Source organism: Sturnira hondurensis, unplaced genomic scaffold (assembly GCF_014824575.4).
Source record: "Sturnira hondurensis isolate 20B ecotype Veracruz unplaced genomic scaffold, ASM1482457v3 Scaffold0004322, whole genome shotgun sequence".
In the NCBI taxonomy this organism is placed as follows: Eukaryota; Metazoa; Chordata; class Mammalia; order Chiroptera; family Phyllostomidae; genus Sturnira; species Sturnira hondurensis.
Window position 1 is genome coordinate 4,477,342 of NW_028076953.1, and position 27,902 is coordinate 4,505,243.

Here is a 27,902-nt window from a genome sequence, read left to right on the forward strand (position 1 = left end):
TAATGATGCCCACCTCACGAAGCTGTTGTGAGAATTGAGTGAGTTAATACCTGTAAAGCACTTAGAAGAGTGCCAAACTCAAAAACACTCTTCTTGTTAAACATGTGTCTCACCCCCCAGGGGAAGTGGCGTTCCAGCAGTCGATGAAGTCATGGGTTTGGCTGGGGGCCGCACTGGGTCCTGGGTGGAGCTTTCTGACCACATTAGTTTGCAAGCAGGGCAGTCGGAGGGATCTCAGGCTGCCCCGCCCAGCGCTGGTCCCCAGTTCAGACACAAGCTCAGTCTATCTGAAATTGTCCTTAGAGGCTGAAATCTCTGTTGATCAACCACTAGAGGGAAACAGAACCAAATATAATGGCACCAGCCCCACATTCCATTCACACTGAACCACCCTCCGAGAACATTCCAGCGCAGGGTGTACACTGCTGTTCCTTTCTGGGGCTCTGAAAGAAGCCAAAGGACTTGAAGACTGTGTGTCACGTGGGTTCCCTGCCCCTGGAGAGGGCCGCCTCCCCGGCAACTTGGGAACACTTAGCAGTACCTCTTCTCCTGGGCAGATGGCGCTCAGGTTCCTGAGAAAAGTGAGGGAAGTGTCCTGAGCTGAGTGGTCTGTGCTGAGCCTTCACTTTCCCTGAACTTGGCCTTCAGTCACCAGGCCATTACCCTTATGGAAACGGCACCCTTTTTACTTGCACCAGAACTGCCACTGGCAGAACTGGCAGAAAAAGGAATAATTCTCTTTGAAAATAAGCAGAACTCCACTGACTGAGGGTATGTGATAGTGATGACTATGACTTTGTCATCACCGTTGAAGGTAGTAACACTAGTGATATGGGGGGTAGGCTTGCACTATCAGAGACAAGAGACAACTGTGAGAGGCCTTGGCTCTTGCCCACACAGAACCATCAGGACCTGGTGGCCTTGGGAAGTCACTTCAGTTCTGGATGTCTGCTTCCTTGGCCTACAAAGGGGGCAACACTCCACCTCCCTCCCCAACTTCTTGTGAGGAGCAGATGAAACAATACGTGCCAGCGAGCACTGAACACTGCAGTGTGCTTTTACAGATTCCTGGGACACAAATGTAGAGCACATTTTTGTCACTAAAATTCTGTGGGAAAGAGTAGACTGAAGCTAAGAGAGGGAGAAGAGAGCCAGAAAATGACAGGATGAATGGCAACCCTGTGTCTGGGCTCAAACACTCACAGGGTGGTGGTTTTCCCCGCGCCGTTGTGACCAAGGAAGGCGGTGATCTGGTTCTCATAGAAGGTAATGTTGAGGCGGTCCACGGCTGGCCTGCTGTGGGGCTCAAAGATCTTCACCAGATTCTTCACACACACTCCAGGGACCGAGCCTGGCAGCTCACGCTCGAAGAAGGAGTCTCAGAGGAAAAAGTCAACACAAGGCAAAAATGACGTCTTCATGTACAAGTTCCCCAGATTCTTTCTCCAGGCCATGGCTTCTGCCTCTAATTTCACCTGCCCCCGTGGCGGTGGCTGTGACCTTGGTAAGGATGACTACAGAATAATGATGGTTATAATAATACCTAACATTTGCTGAACAGTTACTATGTGCCAGGCACTTTTTCAAATGCTTTATATAGGATATCTCACTTTACCTTTTTCATAGCCCTTAGATATTATGATGCCCATTTCTATAGATGAGGAAGCCTAACACAGAGAGACATCAAGAGTCTAATCAAGGTCACCAAGGTCACGAGTGGCAGAGCTGGGATTCGAACTTGGAGTGTACTTTACTACCTCTATCGGGAGTTGGGCCTAAGCTCAACCTTCAATCCTAGGCCCTTGTTTCCAACAGTCTGTGAGGCATGTTCTTGTGGGTTTCTGGTGGCCAGAAACCTCATCTTCTTCCCAAACATCATTGTCTTTCAGACTCTCCCATGTCCATTCCTGGAGACGCCATTCTCCTAGTCACCATGGCTCAAATCTTTGAGGCAATTGTGACTAAGCTGATTTCTTGTTCCTCAGAAGCCCAGAGTTTCTTCAATAAACTGAGCAGGACAGTCTGCCTTTCCACATTACTGTCCTTCAAAGTCAGCCTCCACTTTTCTACTCCACAGGCCCCTCCCCTGCAGACCCTCATCACTGGGGTACTTGTCCACCGTGGCCTGGCCTCCCATTTCTCCCTGCTCCAGTTCACCTTGGCAGGCACTACCTAATTTGCCACTTTCACATTGTAGTTCTGGGCATTTATTCCCCACCCAAAAACATCCCAGTACTTCCTCTTTCTGTACCTCCTGGCCTCGCCTATGCCTGAGATGGAACTGGCAGCCTCCAGCCCCTTGATTTCAGCCTTGGAATCTGCTCTGGGAGGGGGCTCTTCCCAGGGGTGCTACTGACTGCAAGCCACCTCTCTGAGAGCAGCGGTCACTGACCACTGACCTGGAGTGGGCCAGAGACGTGGAGGTGGGACCCTGTCATGTAATGTCAGGCAAAGTCCAGAGGCCAGGCGGCCTCTCTGAACCCAGGGTGAGAATAGCAAGAGCGTTTTAGCATCCTCAGAGAAAGACATGTGCTTAGGGAGTGGAGAACACTGGGAGAGGTACAGGACTTGTTCAAGGGGGGAGGTGAGGGAGGCAACGGCCAGGGAGACACTTATATCCTAGTTCATCAGTTTGGGAATCATTAGGTAACCTCCTTGGTCAGGAAAGGCTTTTCATGTCTTGAATGAATGGGCTTCTAGATTTATAAACCGTGAGTGAAGGCAGCACCACTACACTCTTTCCCCCTGCCCCCCCCACCCCTGTGCATAGAAGTATTTTTGTCTTTCCTTATAGCTCATATCCGCCTTAAGTCCCAGTGACCCAAGTTATTGTTCTTGCAAAATCCTCGGAAGTCAGCACATTTGGCAACTCACTTGGGATTCGCCTAACAAGGGCACAAATGCACCATACGCTTGCTATTTGCTTTCTCCAGGAAACATGCGTTAATGTCTGACGGCCATTCATTCCCCAAACGTGCAGCTGGACCCTGAGAAGCTGTCAGGTTTAACCCTTGTTAACAGAGACAGTTTCCGGGGTTCCCTTGCACCCTAGTTCTGAGGTGGTCTGCTCAGGGCCCTCTTCCGTGCCTCTGCTCTGCATTGTTTGCTGAGGTTTTTACCATTTATTCCTTCTGGGTGTTCCGGGTCCTCCATTTCCTCTGTTACGGGTTCTGTCTTTTCCAAGGCCCTCTCTTCTCTGGTTGAACACCCTGCACCAACCAGAAGCCACTGTCATCTCCTGGTGAGCTGCGACTCAGTAAGTCAGGGAGGGAGGGAAGGAGGGAAGGAGGGCAGGGCTGGGTGGGAGGTGGGGGTGGGGGCAGAGTTTTCTGCCATAACTGGGAAACCCAGTTCCCTCAAAAGGCCAAGTCAGCATTCCCTGGAACCAGCCCTGAGCACGGCCCTGCCAACCTCTGAGCGGTGGGTCTGTGAGGTTCTGAAAGTGGCCAGTGGTGCCCCCACAGCCCACATTGTGTGGCCTTTGCCAAGCCCAGAGGGAGGTTTTTTTTTTCACCTCATTCTCTTAACATGCCTGGAGAAGCCCATAATGTCAGAGAGTTTGATTAAAGATAAATATTCACAAAGCCGGACTGAATGAGAAATGGGTTATTTTCTAATCTCACTAACGGCACTTTCCATTCCAGTCCCAGACAAGTTGAAGTCATGGTGCACCTCAAGGAGAGTCCACTCCAGGTGACAGGATGGGTGGCCAGCTCAGTTTGCAGACTGATGAATGGTTCACAGAGAAATCTGCTTTTATGGACATTAAATATTTTGGGATTAACTCCAGGGTTGAGCCTGGTTGAGGTACAGGCTCGAATAAATAGTTAGGAAGGGTGTAAACACACACTCTCACACACACACACATCCCCCTATGCATGTCATGCACACACACAGTCTCACATTCACACATACGCTCACATAACACACCCACCCCCATCCACCCACATACACACACACACACACACACACACACACAGAGGCATTTTTTTTTAACCTTGGCATTTGGTTTAAAAGGACATCAGAACATCCTGGAAGGGGAAGAGAAGCGGCAGAGTGAGCCAGCCAGAGAGGACGGCTGGGGTGGATGGAAACTGCCGTCGCCAGGCAGCTAAAGGCGCCAGCCCTGGGCAAGCGGCGAGAGCAGGTGTTTTCATGCAGCAGTCAGCCAGGGCCCTCTCTGACCAGGGCCCTCTCTGCCCAGGGCCCTCTCTGCCCAGTGCCCTCTCTACCCAGGGCCCCTCTCTGCCCAACGCCCTCTCTACCCAGGGCCCCTCTCTGCCCAGGGCCCCTCTCTGCCCAGGGCCCTCTCTGCCCAGGGCCCCTCTCTGCCCAGGGCCCCTCTCTGCCCAGGGCCCTCTCTGCCCAGGGCCCCTCTCTGCCCAGGGCCCTCTCTGCCCAGGGCCCTCTCTGCCCAGGGCCCCTCTGCCCAGCGCCCTCTGCGGGTCTGCGGGGCGTGAGGTGGAGGGACAAGTAGTGGGCCTCCAGCGCTTCCACTCTGCTTCCTGAGGAATTTTTAAATCTATTGTCCACAATTCCTTTAGTCACTTTATTAACTATGATACTGTACTAACGTGTAATAAGAGGGCAGGAGGAAATAGTCTTCTTAGTAGTTTAGTCTTTGGAGTGAGTTCCTTGTCAGGAAATGTGGGTCCCTGTTTCAGATTTCGTCCCAAGTGACCAATGGGAACTTGGGCAAGACACTGGATGTCTCATGGGCCCTGTTCCATCTGTAAAAGGAGGGGTTTAGGTGGAGAAGCTCAGCCCTTTCCTGATGTCAGAGGGATTTAGGAATCTATTTCCGTCTAGCCTGTGGGACAGGTGAAAGTATTTGGCTTCTGTCGGCAAAAATATGTGATTCAGTTTTGAAGGAGAACATTTGTCTTAAGATATTTTTTTTTGAGAGGCAGATTATCTGCTGGGATTGTAGAGTGGAAAAAATGCCCACAGATCCTGATATTCACTGATATTAGAAACATTCCAGGAACACACTCCTGCGTTAAAAATTCCCACTTACAAGGGTGCAGAAATGTAAGTTTATGGATAGACAAGACAGACAAACCAACATAATGGAAAAGTACTGAGCTGTGGAAGTGCCATTTGTTTGAATCATTAAAATAAATAAAGAAAGAAAGAAAAACTGACCCAAGCCTTTTAAAGGCCCTAGGCTAATCCCCGAGAGAAAACAAACACTTACATCAGTGCTTCAAGGATGCATCCTGGGTCAGGCCCAAGAGCACAGAGTTAAAAGCAGGTAGATAAGGAACAGATCAGAAAATACTTCCTGTGTTTCCAGAACCTCCCAGTGCCAGGGGGTCCCCAGCTCTCAGGTCAGAAATCTCACTGCTGTCTTGTACCTCACAAATGAATCTGTGGTTTCCCCATCTCTAGAACTCTCCTTGGAGCCTCCTGTCCTGTTCAGTAGGTAAATTTTATCGAAGAGGCATCCTGGGCAAATGCCCGTCTGGCCCTCTTCCCCACCACCCCAAAGATCAGCACCAGGAGAGCCTTCGAGGCTTTGCCTTGAAGATCCGCAGCTCCGGCCCAGCCTCTGGTTGGGTCCTTACCTTAAATGAATGAGTCAGTTCCTATTTTGGAAAAGGGATGAGAAATTTTAAAAAGCGGCAGGGAAGGCAGCAGAAGATGAATGCAAAAGTTCCTTCATGATTCTGTGGATCTCTCGGCTTTAAACAGAGAAGCCGCAAAAGTCATGTGTACCCTGAAGTGGTCTGACCTTCTTTGACTAGGACAATTTAATCCACTGGGCACAAGCTGTCTGGGACACAGGGCTTTTCAACGCTCAGCCGCTTGCCCGGCCCAGCGACTCACAGAAGGTGGGCTCCCAGAGGCAGTGTGGTGGCTGAGTCCCCAGGAGGCTGCAGAGTAATCCATCAGGAATCAGCTAGAAGAGCCACCTCCATAACCTACGCACATCCCGTGCACGGCCAAAGACTTAGTTTCCCATGTTAAAGTGTTTGTTTTTATTTTCAAATTAAAAAAAACTCACCTTCACCACCAAGCCAATAGGACTCTTGTAGAAGGAAGTACCAAGGAAGTGGGGTTCCATAGTCCCCTAAAATAGACGGAAATAAAGAAAGCCCAAGTTACCCTGTCTTACCGCAGTTCTGTAAGATCTAGAATTTATCCTTCTCAACCTCAAGTAGTAACTACAGATATTTTCTTTTTAAAGATTTTATTTATTTATCTTTAGAGGGGAAGGGAAGGAGAGAGGGAGAGAAATATCAATGTATGGTTGCCTCTCATGCGTCCCCTGCCGGGAACCGGGAACTGGCCTGCAACCCAGGCATGTGCCCTGACTGGGAATCGAACGAACCACGATCGTGTGGTTCACAGGCCTGTGCTCAATCCACTGAGCTACACCAGCCAGGGCAGTAACTACAGATATTTACAGTGCAACACAGCTATCTGTGGACGGCACAAAGACCACTCATTCCAACCTGTTTTAGTTCAAAAGGTCATGTTTTTTGGATGGAACCAGCAACACTAAGACTGATGATCTTGGCAGACATTAGTTTTCTAAGAAAACATCATGTTGAAGAATTTAATCCTGCTCTTTTCAATAATCATCATATAATAACGATGATAATCACATTTGTTAGATGCTCTTTCTGTGTTTCTGCTCTTCCTAGGCATTTTCCATATGTTAAATAATTTAATTCTCAGAGCAACCCTAGGAGACAGTGGTGTCCTTATGGGTAAGGAAAGGAAGGCCTGCTGGGTGTGACTCATCTGCCCTGCCCCGCCCCCCGCCCCCCCCCCTCACCTGGCTGAGTAGAGCTGCGGGCACTCTAACACTGCCCAGCTGGTCCTGACCCACTGACTTCATTGCCACACCCTGCTGGGTCCAGCTGGGTTTCAAGGAAAAGATTCCCAAATTCCTAGTCCAGTCCAGTCCTCTTAGCAAGCTTTGCTCTCTGTAAAATGTTGATTTTGCGAGAACACTGTCTTTGCTTATTTAATAGTTATAGCACATTTTATGGTCATTGCCAAACTCTAAGCTCTATAGGACAGGCCTGGGTCTGTTTTTTCCACCACTCTTTCCCCAGAACCTGGTGGTGGAGCTAACAGCTATCTATAGGTGCTGCTCGGTCAGTAGTTGTTAAACAAATGAAAGCTTTAGCTTGGCTAAAGTAAAGCTCTTGAATTATGCACAAATTTCATTCTCATTACAACTAATTCTCACTTATCACCTTCTAATGGCCCAGTGAGACAGAAACAAACTGCAGCTGAGCAAGGTCAAGTGCATTGCTTAAAGTCACTGTGATGGGTTGAACTGTGTAGGCTCCCTCACCCTGCACCAAAAAAATGATATGCTGAGGTCTGTGGTAGAACACAAAATATACTTAGTCTTCATTCTCAGTTTCTGGCACAGCTTGTAGAGCCCTTGGATTTTCCCGAATGAGGGGAGTGCATTTTGTTACTCATAATGAGCCAGGTTGTCAACCACACTTGACTTCATGCGAATGAGGTAGCTCTGTGGGGGCCACTAAATCACTTTATGATGGGGCCCCACCAGAAAAATCAAACATGTAGAAAGAGGACTGGAACTTTCAGCCTCTCTTCCCACCTCTAGGGAGGGAAGAGGGACTGGAGATGGAATACAACAACTTGGACAGTTAAATTCAAGGCGTTTCCAGGTTGGTGGGCACATCGAGGTGCTTGGAGGGTAATGCACGGGGCCAGAGAAGGGGAGCTCTCTGCACCATTGCTCCTGTACCTCACCCTCCTCATCTCTTCCATTTGCCTGTTTCTGCTATGGAGAGAGAATGTGTGAATGAATGGGTGAGTGCGCATGTTCCCAAGCAAGAGAAAGAGTGAGAGCTCTGTTAGGCTGATTATATTGTCTAGAGCTTAGGAAGAATCAGGTGCTTTTTCAAAATACCCAAACAATTTCCCAATCCTCATGGGCTGGTGTTGGACGCTCCCCTTAAAAAATCCGTTTCCTAGATCTTCTGGGGCTTTTCCTCTCTATGGTCAGCATCTTAGTTCCTACTGCACATACCTTAGAGTAGAAGCATCTACTATACCCCCTGAACCATCTTGGCTTTCACTGGGCATGTGCCCAGCAGAGGAATTTCTCCTGCTGCCTTATTCCTTCCCTGTAGTGATGGTAACAACACTTCCTGCCCACTCTGGGGATTAGGTCCTGAGGGCAGAGGATTAGTGGCTCCCTGAGGAGTGTGTGAAGCGGTAGCTTCCTAAGGAAGTAAGTTTATTGTCTGATTCAGCTCCCTAGTATATTATGCTTCATAATGTTTGATTTTCTCTCCCCCTTCCATTATTATTAGTATCTAGCTACCTGTGCTAACAGGAGCAGTCTTGAGGGGACTGAACCTGTGGGTCTGCACTGATTCTGGGTAGTTACTATCAGAATTGAGTTGAATTGTTGAACACCCAGATAACATTGGAGAATTGTTTGATGTTGGTAAAAATGACACATTTGGTATCAGAAGTGGTATCAGAAGAAAGGACACCAGAGTGCTCAGAACCGCGGCCTTGTTTGGAAAGAGTCATTGCAGATGTGATTAGTTGAGGTTAGGTCACACTGGAGTAGGGTAGGGCCCTAATCCAGAATGACAGGTGTCCTTATAAAAGGATGACCACGCAAAGACAGACATACACAGAGAGAACAATGTATGAAGAAGGAGGATCTGAGTGATGCATCTACAACCCAAGGAACGCCAAAGACTGCTGAGGAACCACTGGGAGCTGGAAGGAGGAAAGGCATTATCCTTCCCACAGGTTTCAGAGAGAACATGGCCTTGCCAACACCTTGACTTTGGACTTCTAGCCTCCAAAGCTGTGAAATAATAAATGTTTGTTGTTCTAAGCTACCCAGTTTGTGGCACTTTGTTATGACAAGCCGCAGAAAACTAACATAGTCACACAGAATCCAAACCCAGGCCTCCTGGCTCAGTCCAGTGATCTTTTTCCTACTTCAGGCTTGCTGCCTACACATTTCTGCCAGCAAGTGCTGCCCTCAGGTGATCTGAGAGCTGCGAGGACATCCCTTCCCAGGCCCCAGCCCAGCCTCTCTCTCCCCTGCAGCTCGTGGCCACAGCCTCGAGTGCCAGCTGCAGATGCCACAGCTCGAGGTGGCTGCTGGTTGGCTTGGAGACCTCAGACCACTCAGATCATGGCAGGACTTCTCTAGCTACTAGGAAAGATGAATTCAAAGTAAAATCTGATTTATACAAAGCCAATACAAAAGCATGCAAATAGCCAATTTTGATTCAGGAGCTGATTTTTCATCATGCAGATTAATCAGATATTTACGCACCCGAAGTAGGGTACTATTTTAGGCACTGAAAAATACAGACCATGGATCTGTTCTCATGGGCCCATAGTCTACTGGGAGAGGTCAATACACAAATACATACAGGAATATCATGTCAGATGGTGATTTTTTAAAACAAATAAAGTAGGATAAGGAGCCCTGGCTGGTGTAGCTCAGTGGATTGACTGCGGGCTGCAAACCAAAGGGTTGCCAGTTCGATTCCCAGTCAGGGCACATGCCTGGGTTGCAGGCCAGGTCCCCAGTGGGGGTGTGTGAGATGCAACTACACATCGATGTTTCTCTCCCTCTCTCTCTCTCTAAATAAATAAAATAAAATCTTAAAAAAATAAAGATAAAAATAAATCTTTACTGAGAAAAACAGTAGGATAAGGGACATTAGCGCTAAAGGATTATTGTTTATGTAGGGATAGATATTTGGATAGTTTCAATGTGGAAAGATCTCAGTGATAGAATGACATGGGAACAGAGACCTGAGCAGAGTGAGGAAGCCAGCCTGCAGCTACGAGTGTGAGTGCAGAAACGCGTTCCAGGCAGTGGGAGCAGCACATGCAAAGGTCTCGAGAAGAAAATGAGCTCAGTGTGTTGAAGAACTATGAATAAGGATGCTGGTGTGGCTGTAGCAGAGAAATATGGGCTAATAGGAGAGAAAGAAGGTAACTGAGGCTGGTAATGAAGCGTCCTATAGGCCAGAGTTGGAACATTGGATTTTACTCTGAACATGAGGAAAAGCCACTGGAGGTAGGTGAACAGAAGGTTGGTACTGTCTGACCTAGATTCTGAAAGGATCCCTGAATACAGTGAGGAGAACAGACTGGTAGGAAGCGCTAGTGGAAGAAGGAGGCCTGGACGGGGAACCTTGTGCAGAGGTGGGGACAAGGGAGCGGATTCCAGATCTATTAGCACATTAGCAGCCAACAGCATTCGCTGAAGAACTTTTGAATCCTAGATTTCAGTTTCAAATGCCGATTCTGAGAACCCAGATTTAAAAAGCTTAGAAAGAATGATATTTAAATTAGAGCAAAGAGGGAGAGCTGGGGATCTGAAGAACCCAATTACTTTTACCCTATGAACAGGAATACTTACCTGGAAACACCTGGTCAAGGTACCAGGCAAGCAAGCCATACAGAGCAGCATCGAGGAGCATCATCTTCATGGACATCAGGAAACTGAATTCATCCCCTTCCACGGGACTGTTCCCGATGTTACTCCACTGCAGCCCCAGGCCCTGCTCCTCAAAGCGGGCCAGGTACTCAGTGCCAAACCCAAATGCCACAGGAGACAGCAGGCTCTGCAGTGGGGCACAGAGGGTATACAGGTGAGCAGGGTTTTTTTTTCACCCAACCCAATAGCACCCAGATGCTCAAAGGTAGGAAGGAGGGCCAAAAGACGGTCCTCATTGTGTCCAGGTGAAAAGCCACCCTAGGGATGTGTTAAGGCAACTTTCCCGCAGGACAAAAATTATACGAATGCCTCTCAGGTCTCAGAGACCCCTGCCTACTACCCACTGGGCCACCTCTCACCTGTTCAATGGAACACAGTTGTGTAATGGGGAAGACAAACACAGCACAGCATAACACATTGAAAGACCAAAGGTCCTCATGTTCACTTACCTACCTTTCCCCTTTCTTTCTACCTCTTCCTTAAGATCACATTTCTTGGTAGAACAAAGAAACTAATGCTCGGCTTTGTGAGAATCCCACTGGAAGGGTCCACAAAGTCGTCAGTTTCCTAGGGCAGCAAGGGGGCCACGCAGGGAAGGTCTCATGACCTCCTGGGGTCTGTCACAGTCCAGAACTGCCTCAGACAACACCAACTGTCTAACTTTTTCCCACCTCCAGACTGGGGACACTCATTCTTTTAGGTTCTCTGGGGAGTAGTAGTCAACTGACTGGGTAGTGTGCAGAGCAGGCTTTCTGAGGAGGAAGTTCCCTAGCCAAGTCCTCACAGCTGGCCCTGACCTGACAGAAAGCACACAAACATAGGCCGAGGGATGGGCTGTTCCCACTGCCTCTGCTCAGAGGCTTCCCCATAGTTTAGAGGACTTAGGGTGGGGTTCAGAATGTCTCTCTGCAAAGAAAGGGTTATTTAGCTGTATGTTCAGCCCAGCCCTAATCCACACAGTTGCCAGAACTATAGCTTCTTGGTGGATCCACACATCCCAGAATCTAGCTGTGGTCTCAAAACACTGACCATCTAGCCAGTATGCCAAGGTCAGCCAGCTTTACCCCTGGGCAGAATCCGAAGGATTTCTTGCCTCTAACCCATTGTGATCATTTTAGAAAATTGGGTCTTATGGCTAAAGAAACTATCATTAAAATGACAAGGGAACTGACTATATGGAAGAATATATTTGCCAATGACACACTGGACAAGGGTCTAATCTCCAAAATATACAAAGAACTCATACAGTTCAACACCAGAAAGACAAACAATCTAATTAAAAAATGGGCAAAGGATCTGAACAGAAACTTTTCCAAGGACATATAGAGGGCCCATAGACATGAAAAGGTGCTCAACATCTCTAGCCATCAGACAGATGCAAATGAAAAACACAATAAGATATTACCTCACACTGGTCAGAATGGCCATCATTAATAAATCAACAAAAAAGTGCTGGCAAGGATGTGAAGAAAAGGGAACCCTATTGCATTGTTGGTGGGAACGCAGACTGGTGCAGTCACTGTGGAGAACAGCATGGAATTTCCTTGAAAAACTAAAAATGGAACTGCCTTTTGACCCAGTGATTCCACTCTGGGATTATAACCTAAAAATCCTGAAACATCAATTCAAAAGGGCCTATGCACCTCTATGTTCATAGCAGCACTATTTACAATAGCCAAGTCCTGGAAACAGCCTAAGTGCCCATCAGTAAATGAGGGGGTAAAAAAAAAACCCAAACTGTGGTACATTTACACAATGGAATACTACGCAGCCGAAAGAAACTCTTACCCCTTGCAACAACATGGATGGAACTGGAGAAAATTATTTTAAGTGAAATAAGCCAGTTGTGAAAGACAAATACTACATGATCTCACATAAGAGGAATCTAACAAACAAAAATAAACTAACAAACAAAATAGAACCAGAAGCATGGAAACATGGAACAGATTGACAATGGCCAGAGGGAAGGCGGGAGGAGGATAATGGTGGAAAGAAGGGGAAGGGACTAGTCAGAGAACATGTATGAGTGATGCATGGGTACGGACAACAGTGTGGGGAATGACTGTGGGAGTGGGGGGTGAGCTGGGTGGAAGAGGGCAAAGGGGGAAAAATTGGGACAACTGTAATAGAATAACAATAAAAATTTTTAATAAGAAAATTGGGTGCTATAGATAGCAGCAATGAGTTGCTTATTTAGCACGAGAAATAAAAGGCAGATGCCCTGGCGGCTCTGGAACCAACTAAGTTTGCATTGTGAGAACTACTTAGACCTTAGATCTTTCTCCAGCGAGAAGCAGGTGGTAGTTCTTTCTCGACTCTGCCGCACAGAGAGCTGTGGACAGGGAGATTCTGGAAGACAAGGAAAACTACCCTACAGGGCCCAGGAGCTCTTCAGCCTGGTGAGAAGGTGGAAACAACCTATTTGAAAATGATCAGAGAAAAGGACAGTGGTGTTTGGGAACCATGAACTAAGAAGTCTCTCAGGCAACTGCAAGTCCAATTTCTGGAGGTGCCTCCTGGCGAGAGGGCCTGACTCTGGACTGGCTCATTTCTGCACCCCTTCCTGCGAGCAGTGGCAGAGCTAATGAAGACACTTGGAGAGCTGCCCTAAGTGAAGTTCTTCTGGCAAGAAATAAACCCTTTAAGTCATGGAAACATTGTTCTGGACAGGACGGCTAGGGAGGCAAGCTCCCTTCCTTCTGAATCTTGTCAAACACCAGGAATAGAAAATGGAGTGAAATGGGCTTGGCTGTCTCCCCTTGTGGACACACAAAGGGACCTGAGTCGAACTGGTTTTTATTCACTTCTCAGGGCAGACTAATCAAGCAGGTTTGGTGAGCAGGAGCTGTCAGGTCACTCCCACTTCTACCCAGTGCCCTTAAACATTACTGTACCCCTTTGAGCCTGAAGGCAAAGTGGATCCCTTCAAAGGGCGGGTCAGTCCTCTAGGATGGCTACAGACCCCTCGGAGGAATCACAGCATATGCCAGGAGTGAGCCCAAGGTCCCTCACCACAGCCATCTTCAGGTCGGCCGTCATCCGGTCCTGCCAGGCGAAGCAGAGGATGTGAGGCAGGTAGAGGGTGAAGTAGATGACCCCACTACAGGCTGCGGCCAGGCTGGCCCTGGAGAAGAAGGTGCTGAGCAGGAAGCACTGCATGATCGTTGCCGTGGAGAAAGCCGACAGGAACAGGAAGAGGATGAATGGATCGCTGTAATGCAGGATCCTTCCATGCTGAAACCAGAGACCTCCTGAGTCAGTAATTTCCACCCACATCCAGGGGCACTGTCCCTGTCAAGGGTGGTCTCTGTGCAGTGAATCCAGGCCCTTCAGATGCCCTCTGCATCAGGGGGCTCTCTCCTAGCGGCCTGTTGCTGGTACCTAAATTTCCACATTTAAGACTCAATGTATCAAGCCCTGGCTGGTGTAGCTCAGTGGACTGAGTGCGGGCTGTGAACCAAAGGGTCGCTGGTTTGATTTCCAGTCTAGGGCACAGGCCTGGGTTGTGGGTGGGTCCCTGTGGGGGGCACTCGAGAGGCAACTACATGTTGATGTTTCCCTCTCTTTCTTCCTCCCTTCCTGTCTCTCTGAAAGTAAATAAATAAAATCTTTAAAAAAAGACTCGATGTATTGAGTTCCTTAAATCCTATGAATGCCGTTTCCTTAGAAGGATAACATGTTGTCAGTACCAACTAATCACTGTGTGTTAATTAAGCAAATCCTCGGTCGGATGTGAACAAGAGGAAGATCTGCGTAGGGGGTCTTGGAGCATCAGTAGCTCTGGGATAGACTGAACAGATGAAGAACAGAAGAAGCAGGCAGAATTAACCAAGAAACTCATTTTATAGCATATAAAGGCAGCAATGTGTCCACGCTAAAATTTAAAAATTAAAAAGAGGAAGATAGGAGACTACCTGGCAAGTTTTTAAATTTTGCCTGGGGCCTGGCCTGCTGACTGCATAATTTGTACTTGTTTTCTGAGATTTGTCACTCACATAGGTGGAAATATCAGTAATTAATCCATAGCACTTGGAAGTAGATACCCCATCCATAATGTCATACAAATACATTTCATAGCACCTATGAGTAATACTCCGTATCTTTCACATTAACTAATAATTTGATCACTTTGGCTTTATAGAAAACAGGTCCAAACTAGCTATTTTAAATATAAATGAGGTGCTGACAAACTACTTCAGAATAAATTGAAATGTTCAAATTGATTAGGCCTTCTTTGTTCTCCTGTGCTGTGGCATCCTATGAGGATTTTTATCCTTTGCACATTAACTCCAAATATATATAGGTCACCCTGTTCTAGAGAGCATGAAGATGCAAAGAAGGCCCATCTCTTGAATTGTTGAATTGGCTCTGATGAGCCGGCGGGGGTGCCCTGCAGCACTGGGCTCCTGGGGGGGGGCGGGGAGGCCAATCAGCAAGACCTGTAATGAGCACCTCAGAGTTGAGCAGAACAAACGTGCTACTTATCTGCTGTTGCTACCATTTCTCCTCTACTCACGCTCTCGTACCAGCTGGGCTTTGATAGACCAGATTTTTTAAAAGTAGAATAAAATGAACGGCAAAGACAGGAGGAAGAGAGCCATGTTTAACTATAATCTAACTTTGAGGAAATCTAAATAAAAGTGAAGACTAGGACTTAGAGCTTCTGATTTGGTATCAGAGAGGACCCCACATGCTGGAGAGCTCACTCCTTTTCCTTAATTTCCCTGATCACACACAGTGCAATAAAAGCAAGTCCACCGCTTAACCTGTGGCTTTTGGCTGGAAGAATTTTAAGACAGTTGTTGCTGTCCTCAGAGGAATGAAATCCACTTCTTATCCCAGCCCAAAGCAAAGTCCTACCAACTCCTAGGCTATAGAATTTCTCACTGATTTAAGGCAGAGATGAAATTCACTTGGCTGACCCAATCATTTCATTGGCCTTGGCTTCCTTTAAGGATCACTTTTCTTTTTTTGTTCTCAATAGATAGAATAACGAGGGAAGCCTCCCATTGTACCAACTTCCAGCTTCTTTTCTGCATAGCTGAGTTGGGAAGGAAGAAGAAGGGAAAGATGGCAGTAACATTGAAAGGAAAATCCTATGCTGGTGTGGAAAGCTCTGTTTCCATCACCACTGGAGCAATATTCTGGTTCCCACAAGGTGAAACCTTCTGTGCAAGAAACTCCTGATGAGCATTTTCTACCTAACATCATAAACGCTTTGAAGTCCCTGTGCTCATTCTTAGGAAGGCGGATCTCAAGGTCAATTACCAGCAACAAGTCAATGGCCATTGCACGATGTCGTGCAGGTTTATGCATTTTGTGTAAATCAGATGCTGTGCATTTTGAATCCTTTAGTTCTGAGGACACAGATATCTTGGCAGTGGGGAAAGGAGCAGACTGAAGGATGAGAAGGAACAAGGTGCTCGGCTTCTCCCTCATCTCTGTGGAGCTTCGGGATCCTTTGCACATTTAAAGCCACATTTGGGTTGGGTCGTGTTGAGCAGAATAACCTCTACATCAAGCTGTGGCTAGTGTGGCTCAGTGGATTGAGTGCTGGCCTGTGAATCAAAGGGTCTCTGGTTCAATTCCCAGTCAGGGCACATGCCTGGGTTGCAGGCCAGGTCCCCAGGTGGTATGCAAGAGGCAACCACACATTGCTGTTTCTCTCTCTCTCTCTTTTTCTCCCTCCCTTCCCCTCTGTCTAAAATTAAAAAAAAAAGAGAGAATAACTTCTACATCAGCACTGGTTTTGATAGCTCTTTAGCACAGGGTTTGGCTAAGGCCACAGCTCACTGGATCTCAGTGCAACACTGAAATCAAAACCCCTCAGAGCTAGCATATTTTACTGCAAAGAGAAGGGGCAGGGTTTAGTTTCAATGGGTATGTGCTGGTCGGACAGGATATGTAACTGAACAATTCCAACTCAGGTGGTTACCAGGTGTGGTCCAGCATGGATGGCAACACCCAATGAGAGTCTGTGGGTCAGCACACACATTGCCTGGTACAAAAAGTCACTGAATACAATGATGGTAAAGAGGCAGAACAAGCTTGGTGACACTATACCAGAAGCTTGCAAAGCCTGAGGTCTGAAACTTACACCAAATCTCATCAAATAAATACCAAAAACGACCTAAATTCATTTCCTTACCATTTAACAAGTACAAAAAAGATCATCTACTCTGGAGGAACTAAAAATGAAGGACAGCAGTATGAAACAATACAAAATAATTGTGAGATAATAAGTTAGTGTTTTATTTCCAAGTCTAGCTCGTGAGGGAGCTGCAAGTTTGCAGAGGATGGACCTCTGCGTGCTATCTGGGGCTATAAAAACTCCTATCACTGAGGAAGGATAGACTCCATATTCCATCCTTTGAAACAGGTCTTGAAGATTCTGCAGGCAGCACGGGTGGTGGGACCATGAAGACAATAAACAGTCCAGGCCTCTGCACCTAATACACGGAAAAGGCTCTCCACACTCCTACTCCAGCTGGTGGTTGGGACAGGAAGCCTAAGAAAGCACTCCTTGTATTCATTTCTTCTGTGTTTTGAAAGAGAGAACACTTTGCATTAGAATCACCCTGTGCTGCGCCCTGCAAATAGCAACTTCTCCAGACAGTCCATGAAAATGGGCTAGTAATCTATGTAGACTGTGGCTCCCTGGGCAGGAAGTGGGAGCAGGGAAGATGCTATGATACAGTGGCTTCTTGGGGGAGACTTGGCTAAAATGGCTGGGCAGTTACATGTCATGCTACCCTTGGTGATCAGATGACTAATCTAGACACAAGTTCATTAACAGGAGGAAAGGTAGAAAGAACAAACTATTCAAGATTTTCTGGGCCTTCTCCATCTGGCTTACCGTGATGAATATTGTCAGGAGGAAGATGCTCATTGACATGATAGAGAAGCTGTCCAGGAACCAGGTACACCAGATCACTGTGTTGGAGACACCCTGATTTTTCAAGGTTTCCTTCAGTCTCAACTCCTTCTCCAAGACGATGCTCTTCACAGTCATGGAAACAGAATAGACCCAGGCCAGCACCATGAAGATAGGGAAACATCGGTTCAGGATGACCATGAAACTGAAACGGGAGAAGAGAAGCAGAGTAGTAGAATTCCCTGTACCTGGTAGAGGTGGAGTAAATGTTTGTTGAATGAATGTGTTGAGAACAAGGCCCTGGTGAAGGGAAGGGTGGGAAACTTTTCACTGGGCACCCAATGGGCTTCAATCTTTCAATACACTACACTTTTCCCGAAGGATCACTTTTTCTTTAGAGTAAGAGGGTAGCTTTTTGGTTAAACCGGATGAATACTCTGTGAGTAAAATGTGTAAATAAACTCGCACTGTGTGTGTCACACAGTATACATAGACCTACTTGTAAGATATCACAGGAAAGGACTGCAGACTAGATGATGTGGCATGTGACCAGAGTAGACAGATGTGTGCCGATTGGCACTGAAGCCCAAGGACTTGGACCACAAACAAAAAGAACTGGCGGTGATGAGATCCATACTTGGGCTCCCCGAGGGGGCGGCATTCTCTAACCTGGAGGATCAAACCCCAGTTATGCAGGAAGAGCACAAAATAACTAAGCAGTGCGGCACTTTCAGAAGGCCATTAATAAATCAGCCAGTGACCTCATAGCCACTGACTCTCTCAGCCATGAACCTGTGGAGTAAATCTATGGATACCCATTTCAGCAAGCAGAGTAAATTTGATAATCTAGAATTACTTTATTGTGAACTTCACACACATTTTTTATGTGCTTGATATGTTAGTAGATCCCTTGGAATTATCTATTAAAAATTGCTGGGTGTCCCAGGAAGGACCCAATTACAGCATGGGAGAGCTTCACTCGAGATGGCCCTAGAGAGAGAATGATGAACTCATAAAACCTGCATTTCTAGGACCTGCCAACAGAGGGCTCTCACCCACTGAACACACAGAGACCTGATTATCTCCTCACTCTACCCCACTTCTCTGCCAGACACTCCCATTCTGATCCTAAAAGTGGAACTGGACTTTTGCCCCTGGCTCCACTTCCCATCTCTGACTATTATCCAAACCCAAGCTGACTACAGAATGGCCACTGTTATCTCTTTAGTCTTCTGTAGAGCCGAGGAAGAAGAATGGATTGGACTAGGATGTTGAAAGAGGGTTTCCTGTACCCATACTGGCTTTATTTTACTACCTTGCCAGCTGGCAATTTGACTCTTCTTTTCTTCAGGCTGTGCATGTCTCCTCCCTGAACCCCACAGACATGCTTGTTCACTCTGGTGACATTCCCAGTTTTTTTTATAGGAGTTGAATCCCTAAGCCAGGTGTAGGTCTCTGCCTCTGTCCTGAGAGTATTTCTGCCCCCATTCACCATGGGAAATGAGCCCTCCCAGCTCTCTCTGTCTCTCTGGAACTCTCTTTACCAACCCCCAAGTGCACAGTCAGAAAACACTAGGCCATTTGCTTAGCTTGTTACTGGACAACAAATGTACAGGCCTGGAGAGGGGGGTGGCAGGCAGGGAGGACCTGAGCTTATCCAACACATTCCTCTACCTTTCATTAGGCATACATCCTGGGAATGCTAATTAGGGAAAGAGCTGCATTATTATGAGGCTCCTAGGAACCGGACCGGCTTGCAATGCAGATTCCTCGCTTGTTGATTTGACGGTCACTGGGCAAGCGCTCTGACCAGACCCTTCCACATACCACACATACTATGTAGTGGAAATTTTGCATACCTTTCTCCCTTCCCTCAGCCTCACTCCTCTTGATTTAATTTTTAGCTTCCCTTTTCCACCCACAACACCAGCTCCTTTCTCCTGCCACTTCACTTGCCCATCTGGCCCTGCCTAGAGCCTGTAGAGGCCATCTCCTCAGTCAGACCTGCATTCTCTCCGAGCTGGCCCCAGTCCCCAGGGTTTCTCTCCAAAGAGACTGAAGCCTGGGGAGCACCCCTGCCCCACCTAACAACCTGATTAGCTTATCCAGGAATGGGACTGGGAGGCTCCCACTCACGAGTCATCCACGAAGCACGGGTAAGGCATCTGCTGCAGGTAGATTCCAACTGGAACCTCAGCCTGGGCCTGACTCCTTGTGATACCCCGTTCAATCATGTCCTGCAGGTAGGCAAATCCTCCCCAGATGTATCGCAAATCTTCCACCGGATCAGCTCTGGGACCAGAATCCCAGTACCTAAGGAAAAACCCAAGGCAGGGAGGGATGAGGGATGGGAGTGGGAACAAACAGCTCCTGCCCGATTCACAAGCGCAAGGTGACTCAGAACTCTCTCTTGGACTATTTCCCCCAAGCTTTCCCAAGCCATCCAATTCTATTTTCTGGTTCATAATTTAGATCTCAGTTATGACTATTAGCCACAACATGACTTGTGATTGCTTTCATTCAAGGGCTCTACTTTGAGTTTTCCAAAATTTCTTATTTCTTCTCATATAACTTCACTGATTTGGAGACTGTGTCCAGTCTCAATCCCTTACTCTGTACCAAATGTAATTTCTCAGTGACTTTGAAGAAACCCCATTTGCAGGATCTTTATAGGAAGATAATTCAGTGAGGTTTCTCTCTCCAAGTTGCACAAAGGCCAGCCAAGGAGAAGTGCCGGGTTGGGGATGTGAAGACAAGGTGGCTGAGCTCTCCTGGTCCCGCCAACTGGTTAGTGTAGTTCTTTGATACCAAAGTGTTTCTCCTGCCCGTCTCCTAGCCTCATACATCCCTCGGGATGCCCAGGGCTTTCTGAGACTTCCTGAAACATCACCTGTCTTTGATCTTATTGGTTTTCTCCACCACGTCTATGTCCATCCGGATCTTGTACTTCACATGGGGTGGTGGGGAGCTGGTCCAGGGCTGCATGTCCGGGAACACCACGCCAGCCCAGAACCTGTTTTCCTCCAGCAGAGACAGGGCTCGTTTTGTGAGCTGATTTTCATCATCGTAGCTTTCAAACTTGTCCAGGACTAAGCACTAGAGATAATCACAAAGGTTGAGAGAGTTGGAGGAACACCAACTGCACACTCAGTTGAAATAAAGGGCAGAGAGGATAAGGGCTGCTGCCCCCAGGGGGTAGGTCAAATGCAAGGGGACCTATAAACTTACTGTTTGCTTAACTCTGGAGTCTGGTGTCAATTTTTCAATGTGTCTAGATTCAGGGGTGGAAGAGGGCTAGGAAATGCTGACTTGCTTTAAATCCTGCAGATTTAGTGAGGTCTGTACTCTCAGGCTGTCCAAATATGCAAGCTGTCAAAATGACAACAATACTCCCAGCTCTCACTCCCCAGCGTGGGGAGTCCAGGGAGTGGGGTCACACTGAACACAGGCTGCTTTGAAGATCAGAAAGCCTGCCGATGAAAGAGTTTTAAAGACAGAAACAGTGAACCTTCCTGCCTCTCTGCAAACACGCAAGGATGGCCAGCTGAGGAAAAGGAAGAAGGAAAAAAAAAATAACAGAGGGCCAAAATGAGTCCATCAGAGAATCATTTCCAATCACCACTTTATGACAGGTAATGCTGGTAATGGAGGAATTTCCTAACATATCTTTTTTTCTCTCCCTGGAACAGAAAAAAATCATTACCCCCCAAAGAGCAAAACTAAGAATTTCTTTTAATTTGAATATTAGGGGTCATTCATAAATTTGTTGAAGCATTTACTTGAATGTGTTTCTTTCCTTAACCCCTTGTTCCTATAATGCACTAGGGTGATTGTACTGACGTTTCTTTCTTATAATGTAACTCACAAGAGGTCAGATGGCCTTGTCTTGATCAGTGTGCTCCCCGAACACTTACTGAGAGCCTGCCGTGTGCCAGAGCCTGCTTGGCTCCAGGGATACAAGAAGCAAAGATAAAATCTCTTCCTGAAGGAAACCCAAGCCCTAATAAAGGAGAGGGTTGGAGTAAACTAACAATTGTAATGCAGAATGATCAGGTTCTGATGAAAGCAAGCCCAGGGGAGTCTGGGAGCCCAGCAGAAGGAGGTAGCTAAGCCTCCCTGGAGAGCTCTGGGAGGGCTGCCTGGAGAAAGAGACTCCTGAGTAGAAAGAAGATGAGCAGGAACTGGCCTGAGGGTGGAATGCAGTGGGGGGGGAGGGGAAGGCAGCCTACTCAGCACAGGCAACCGCACATGGGGTGTCTGAGGATCCGCGGGAACAGAGCATGGCCCTCATCCTTGGCTGAGCCTTAGAGCCACTGACGAGCCTTAAAAAGATACCCACACCCAGGCCCCACTCTAAACAAAGAAATCAGGTTCTCAAGAGGAAGGCCTTGGCATCAGCACTTTCTCAAATACTCTCCAGTCATTCCAGTGCGCATGGAATTATGTCCGCAAAGAGAGATAGACGTATGGTGAGAGATGAGCCCTAGGAAGCTGGGTGGGAACAAGATCAGTTGCTCTGCTAGATTCTAGAGTGGGGCCAACTTACAGAGGAGTTTCCCAGGACATGAGGTTCTCTGTGCTAAAACCAGGCATGTTCCAGACAAACCTTAAAAGCCCCAGGGAGCCACTGCAGGGCTATAAGCAGGGACAAGACTTGGGATCAGATCCTGTTTTCAAAAGATCACTGGTGGGGGAAGGGAGGAAGCAGGAAGAGTGGTTAGGAAGCTGTTGGTGCAAGTCAGGCTTAAAGGAACGAATTCATTCTCACAGAGCCTGAGTTACCTGGAATCCTCATTTCACTAAGAGAAACTGAACACAGGGGCCCTGCCAGAGGTCAGACAGCTAGAACACGGCAGGGCCTGAATTCCCTCCCCGTCTCCAACCCCAGGACTAGACTTCTTTCCCCCACATCAGGAGCCACAGTTATTACTGGGTCCACAGGCCTTCTACATGCTCATGACCAGTTGGGAAAGTAGGAGAGCAGTTATCACTTATCCTCACTTTGCAGCCCAGGAAACGTAGGCTCAAAGAGGCTGAGTAACTTCTCCAAAGCGGTAGAGTAGGTATCAAACTCCAGCTCAGTGGTTCCCACAACAACTACCAGGAAAAATGAAGCAGTGAGACAGGCGGCCTGATCCTAGAGAACCAACCAGAGACCCAAGCTCCTGTGGTCAGAAGCAGGCAAACCGAACTCATTGACCAAAAACCCCCTCACTACTGAATCCCACCCTGGGTGTCAGAGGGTGAACCGGAACTCTTCACTGAGGAGCTGGATGAGAAAAACAAGGTACAGCCAATCAACCCTCTTGGGCCTTCTGAACTGAATGTCCCGCCCCAGACCCCACATCCTGGGAGTGGGTCCCCTGGAATGTTCTCAGTCTTCTAGGTGAAAAGATAGAAAACAAAGGATGCTATTAGTTTTCCAGCTGATACAGGAAGGAGGAATACAGGTACATGGCAAAATTGGGAGGTTTAACGCTTAAGGGACACCACAACAAGTAAGTTGTTTTTAAAAAATGAAATAGAATTGTGTAGGCACACATCATAGAGTTAAGGGAAATGGGAATTTTTCTTTAGTGAGTTATTCTTTGTGAGCAAGCATTGCTCAGCCTAACATTGCCCAGTCCTTAAGTGAGATGAAGGACTTAAGTTCCTCATGACATAGAAGGTCCTCGGTAAATGTTCACTTCTTCTAGGTAGAAATCATGTTCTACCTGTTATTGTGGTAAATGTTTACTTACTTCTTCTAGGTAGAAATCATGTTCTACCCTATTTGTGGGGCTTGCTGCTTGATGGTTTTTGTGGGGCGAGGGGAGATCTGGTATGTAGATGTGCATCACAGCCCAAGACCAAGCTCCCTCAATAATTCTCTCCCCTGGTTGAGAGAATTGGCAGTCTGCTGCTTGGGGGTGGAGACATAGAACTGGAACTATGAGAGTATATTTTAGAAGATAAATTTAAATTTCTTTTAGGGAGAACTTGACATTCTACAAAGATGAATAATAAAATAATCTCAGTTTAAAAATCAGTTTGGTGAGTTTAGGACTGCATATGTAAAATTTTAGAATAGAAATTAGAATGAATCTGCAAAAAAATCTAAAATGAAGATGAAATTATTTTGGGAGATGGACTTTTTTAGTTTCTTTTAGCTGTGGCACACACACACCACACGATGTTCTACCAGTTCACTCACAGCCTCCCAGGAGATTTGAACGGAAGGAGTTGTAGAAATCTTGTGGTCTCATGTCCTTGAGGTACCTGAGGGAACTGGCATTGGAGAGGTGAGCGGTAAAGGGCTTTGCCCACTTTGTCAGTGTAGGTCAGAAGCAGACTTTGAATCGATGTCTCCGTGTGGAGCCTCAGGGTGGCGCTGTTCCCTGCACACTGTTCTAAGGTGAGCCGCACTCCAACCACAAAGTCAGGGCAGCACCGTTTCTAAGCTGGAAGATCTCTCGACCTAGACAGCACTGACCAGTAGAACTTTCTGGGATGTAGAAATGCTCTGTATTGATGCCCTACCCCATATGGGAGCCAGGAACCACAGCGGGCCATGAGCACTTGAAATGTGACTAGTGCCTCTGAGGCACTGAATTTTTCACTTGAATTAATTCAGATTTAAAAAGTCCCAGCTGGGGACTCTGTTGGTTGGAGTGTCATCCCAATGCACTGTGGTTGTGGGTTCAATCCCTGGTCAGGGCACACATACAAGAAGCAACCAAGGAATGCATAAATAAGTGGAACAACAAATCAATGTTTTTTTTCTATGTCCTTCCTTCCCTTCCTTCTGTCTAAAATAAATAAATAAATAAATAATGTTTAAAAAAGACTTTATTTATTTATTCTTAGAGAGAGGAAAAGGAGGGAGGAAAGGAGGGAGAGAAACATCGATGTGTGAGAGAAACATCAATCAGTCGCCTCTCACATGTGCCCTGACGGGGGACCTGGCCCGCAACCCAGGCATGTGCCCTGACTGGGAACCAAACCGGCGACTTTTCAGTTGGCAGGCCAGCAGTCAACCCACTGAGCGACACCAACCAAGGACAATAAATAAAAAAAGCCGCCTGTGGCCCTGGTTACTGCACAGGTCAGCACAGCTCCAGCTACAGTAAGTCCTTGAGATCAGCGGCCCTGTCTTGCTCACTGCCGTCTCTAGAATAGTATTTTCTCATGAGAAGGACTCTATAAGTGTTTACCAAATTGAACTCAATTTACAAGTCCTGAATGCTGTAAGAAATATAGCTTCAGTACTGTGTTTTGAAAATAATCCTGTACACCCAAAATTCATACGGTAAACTAGCAGAAATCAGTGAAAAGTGAGTTTTTGCTATGATGTTAATGAGAGCTCAACTCTCAGTGAAGCAAAACAGAAAAACAACAATAACAACAACAAAAAAACCCAATAAAGACAAATGCACTTCAGAGTGCATTGCTGGGTCCCGCAGTGACGTGGGCTCCATCCCAGCTGTCTTATCTGGCAGCTGATATAGTCAGGTTTCCTGCTCTGTCCCCCCAGATTGGTACCCTGATACTCTCTGGAAAAACAAAACTTAAAAGGTCTGCAAACACTCATTTCTACCCTGGAACACATCGGACCCCTTTTCAAAGTTGGATTATCTCCTCATCTTGGAAAGTGGTGTAACATAGTGTTTGAGAGACAATGGCCCTGAAAACCGTCCCCACCCTGTTGTTTTCTACCTGTGTGGCCTCTGTTTCCCTCTGTAGGACTGAGATGCGCCCTGCCTCAGAACCGTGTTCTGAGGACTGCGTGGCAGCGTGTGTGAAGGGCCAGCCAGCGCCTCCTGGTGAGAATAAAAGCTGGTGCTCATCCTTATTGCTGCCCCAAACTGGCCCAAGGGCTTTGCTTGTATTAATGCTCTGAAGCCACACGACGGCCTTAGGAAGTCAGTTACCATGGTCCCTCCCAACCCACTCACAAGGTACAATGGGTCACAGTGAACATCCTCTGGATAGGGTCCAGTTAGCCGCATAGTTAAGCTGTCTCAATAAATGCCATTTTTATTACTGTTTTCAAAAAATATCTTAAAAGTCAACAGAGTCTAGTGGATTTTAAGCCTCTGCCAGAGTACCTTTCATTCATGTCTATCCGGGGAGGAAGGCAGTTATTTTTTTTTAAACAATACATCTGGGAACACAACTGGTCCTGAACTGACCACAGCACCTCATCTGGTCAGAACAATGCTGTGGACAAAGCCAAAGCCCCACGCCCCACCTGAGCAACGAGGGAGGGGTGGGGTGGGTCCTAACCCACTGCTGCTCACTGGCCACTCTTTGGCCATTAGGTGAAACTCAGACATTCTACCCATAAGAAGTTCTGATGAAGTTAATCCTGAATATCATTTGCACCAAATCTTCCTGAGGTCAAGGCTGAGCAATTGTGAAGGCAGCTCTGGACATTAATCAGAAGTCCCTGGGTTGTCCTCTGAGGTATAACTCAGGCTACACCCTTGAATTCTTACATTGAGGCCACGAAGCCTGCCCCATTCCCTGTTGGTATTTGCTCTGGTTTTTGAAGTTAAAATCCTGGCTAATGAGCCTGTCTATGTATGTGAGAATGTACACGATACTCTCTTTTGCCTCTGGGAGGCAAAGATTAATGACTAAACCCTTGGCCAAGGCCATTAATTTCTACATACATATTTGCTCTGGTCTCATTATCTTGTAAGTCAAAATATAATAGGTTTGCCTTTTGACCCAGCAATTCCCCTGCTGGGATTATACCCTAAAATCCTGAAAACCAATTCAAAAGAACCTATGCACCCCTATGTTCATAGCAGTGTTATTTATAATAGCCAAGTGCTGGAAACAGCCTAAGTGGCCATCAGCAAATGAGTGGGTCAAAAAACTGTGGTACATTTACACAATGGAATACTACGCAGCAGAAAGAAAGAAGGAGCCCCTACCCTTTGCGACAGCATGGATGGAATTGGAGAACATTATGCTAAGTGAAATAGGCCAGGTGCTGAAAGACAAATACCATATGATCTCACCTATAAGTGGAACCTAATTAACAAAACAAACAAGCAAGCAGAATAGAACCAGAGACATGGAAATAAAGAACGAACTGACAGTAACCAGAGGGAAGGGGTGAAGGGGATATCGGGGGAAAGAAAGGGAAGGGTCATCAAAGAACATGTATAAGGGATCATGGACAAAGACAACCAGGGCAGGGAGAAGACTGAATATGGAAGGTGGAAGTGGGCAGGGCAGGGGATAGTAATGGGGAACAATAGGGACAACTGTAACCGAACAACAATAAAAAAAATTTAAAGAAAGAAATATAGTAGGTTCTAATGAGGCTGAGGCCATGGAGTCTATCTATAAAAGTTGTCCGGGGCCTGGCTTGTACTGCTCAGTGGATTAAGCACTGGTCTGCGAACAAAAGCTCACCAGCTTGCTTCCTGGTCAAGGCACACACCTGGGTGGCAGGTCACGTCCCCAGTTGGGGGCCTGCGAGAGGCAACTAATGTTTCTCTCCCTTTCTCTCTTTCTCCCTCCTCTCCCCATTCTCTAAAAATATATAAATAGAATCTTAAAACCTATTTGGCTCTACACAAACAGAAATTGTGCAATTATGGATGGCAGGGAAGAATGAGATAGAATAAGGACTGGCCAATGTAAGAAGCAAATATAAAGATAGCACTACTACTAGGAAAAGAATTCAAAGGGCATTGTCAGTGAATAAAGAGACAGTGTCTTACGGTCTCAGGTAGATTCTGGGCGCATTTTGCAATCAAGAGTTCAGCATCTCAGCCCCACAATGCCCTAAAAGGGGTTTCCGTGTCTCCTTCAGTTCCCAACTGCTGTAGCAAAACCCAGGTGGTAGGGCCACCACTCTTTGATGTCCACACAAGTCCTATGATTCGGCTGTTTTGCTGAAAGTCCCCAGGAAGCAGAGTTCATCCTGGCGGAAGAGGCCGGAGCTCTCTCCAGGGCAGGCAGCTGCGCTGGAGACCTCTGCAGAGTGCAGTCATCTGTTTACACAGCTAAATCAAACACCACCTCGGGAGGAGAAGCTGCAGTAGCAGCAGGCTCCCTTCTTTGGCTGTGACCTCTCCGACTCCAACTCAAACACATTAAGTAATAGATAAATTAAATTATTTATTAAGTGGGAAACATTGTCCAGTGGAAGAATAGAAATAAAACCTTTTTGTTTAAACTTGTAAGTCAAAGGGGGCAGGCACCCTGCACTGACATATTTTGCACACCCCCTAACACACTCAGGATGTATGGGGGGTGAGTCTTCAGGGATAAGGGAGGCACTGCACCCCCACTTAGAGATCTTGGCTCTATCATCCTACCTCTTTTACCTTTAATTGCCGACTCAGGTTGAGCACAAAGCGGCTGATGGATGCCAATGGAGGCCCAAAGTGGTCCTGCTGGTGTTAATGTAGACACCTGGGGTCCTTTTGAAAAATGCCAGTGGGTGTGGGCAAACATCCCAGAATGGATTTCCTAGCAGATCTAGACTGTTACCCTTAAGATTCGTCTCACACCGCATGGGAAATGGCACTGGCTAACATAGCTCTG

The 27,902-nt window shown here is 47.0% G+C and overlaps 1 protein-coding gene across 3 annotated transcripts in view; it reads right to left on the minus strand.

Moving 5' to 3' along the window:
• ABCA4 (ATP binding cassette subfamily A member 4) overlaps positions 1 to 27,902 on the minus strand; it is a 134,182-nt gene that overhangs the window by 55,182 nt on the left and 51,098 nt on the right. For all 3 annotated transcript variants that reach the window (XM_037045524.1, XM_037045525.1, XM_037045523.1), the window contains exons 12-19: positions 20,245 to 20,450; positions 19,491 to 19,667; positions 17,337 to 17,559; positions 13,493 to 13,714; positions 10,403 to 10,607; positions 6,008 to 6,073; positions 3,120 to 3,209; positions 1,204 to 1,378 (exon numbers count right to left, since the gene is read on the minus strand). In XM_037045524.1, coding sequence (XP_036901419.1) covers positions 1,204 to 1,378; positions 3,120 to 3,209; positions 6,008 to 6,073; positions 10,403 to 10,607; positions 13,493 to 13,714; positions 17,337 to 17,559; positions 19,491 to 19,667; positions 20,245 to 20,450 — 1,364 coding nt within the window. The remainder of the gene's footprint in view (positions 1 to 1,203; positions 1,379 to 3,119; positions 3,210 to 6,007; positions 6,074 to 10,402; positions 10,608 to 13,492; positions 13,715 to 17,336; positions 17,560 to 19,490; positions 19,668 to 20,244; positions 20,451 to 27,902) is intronic.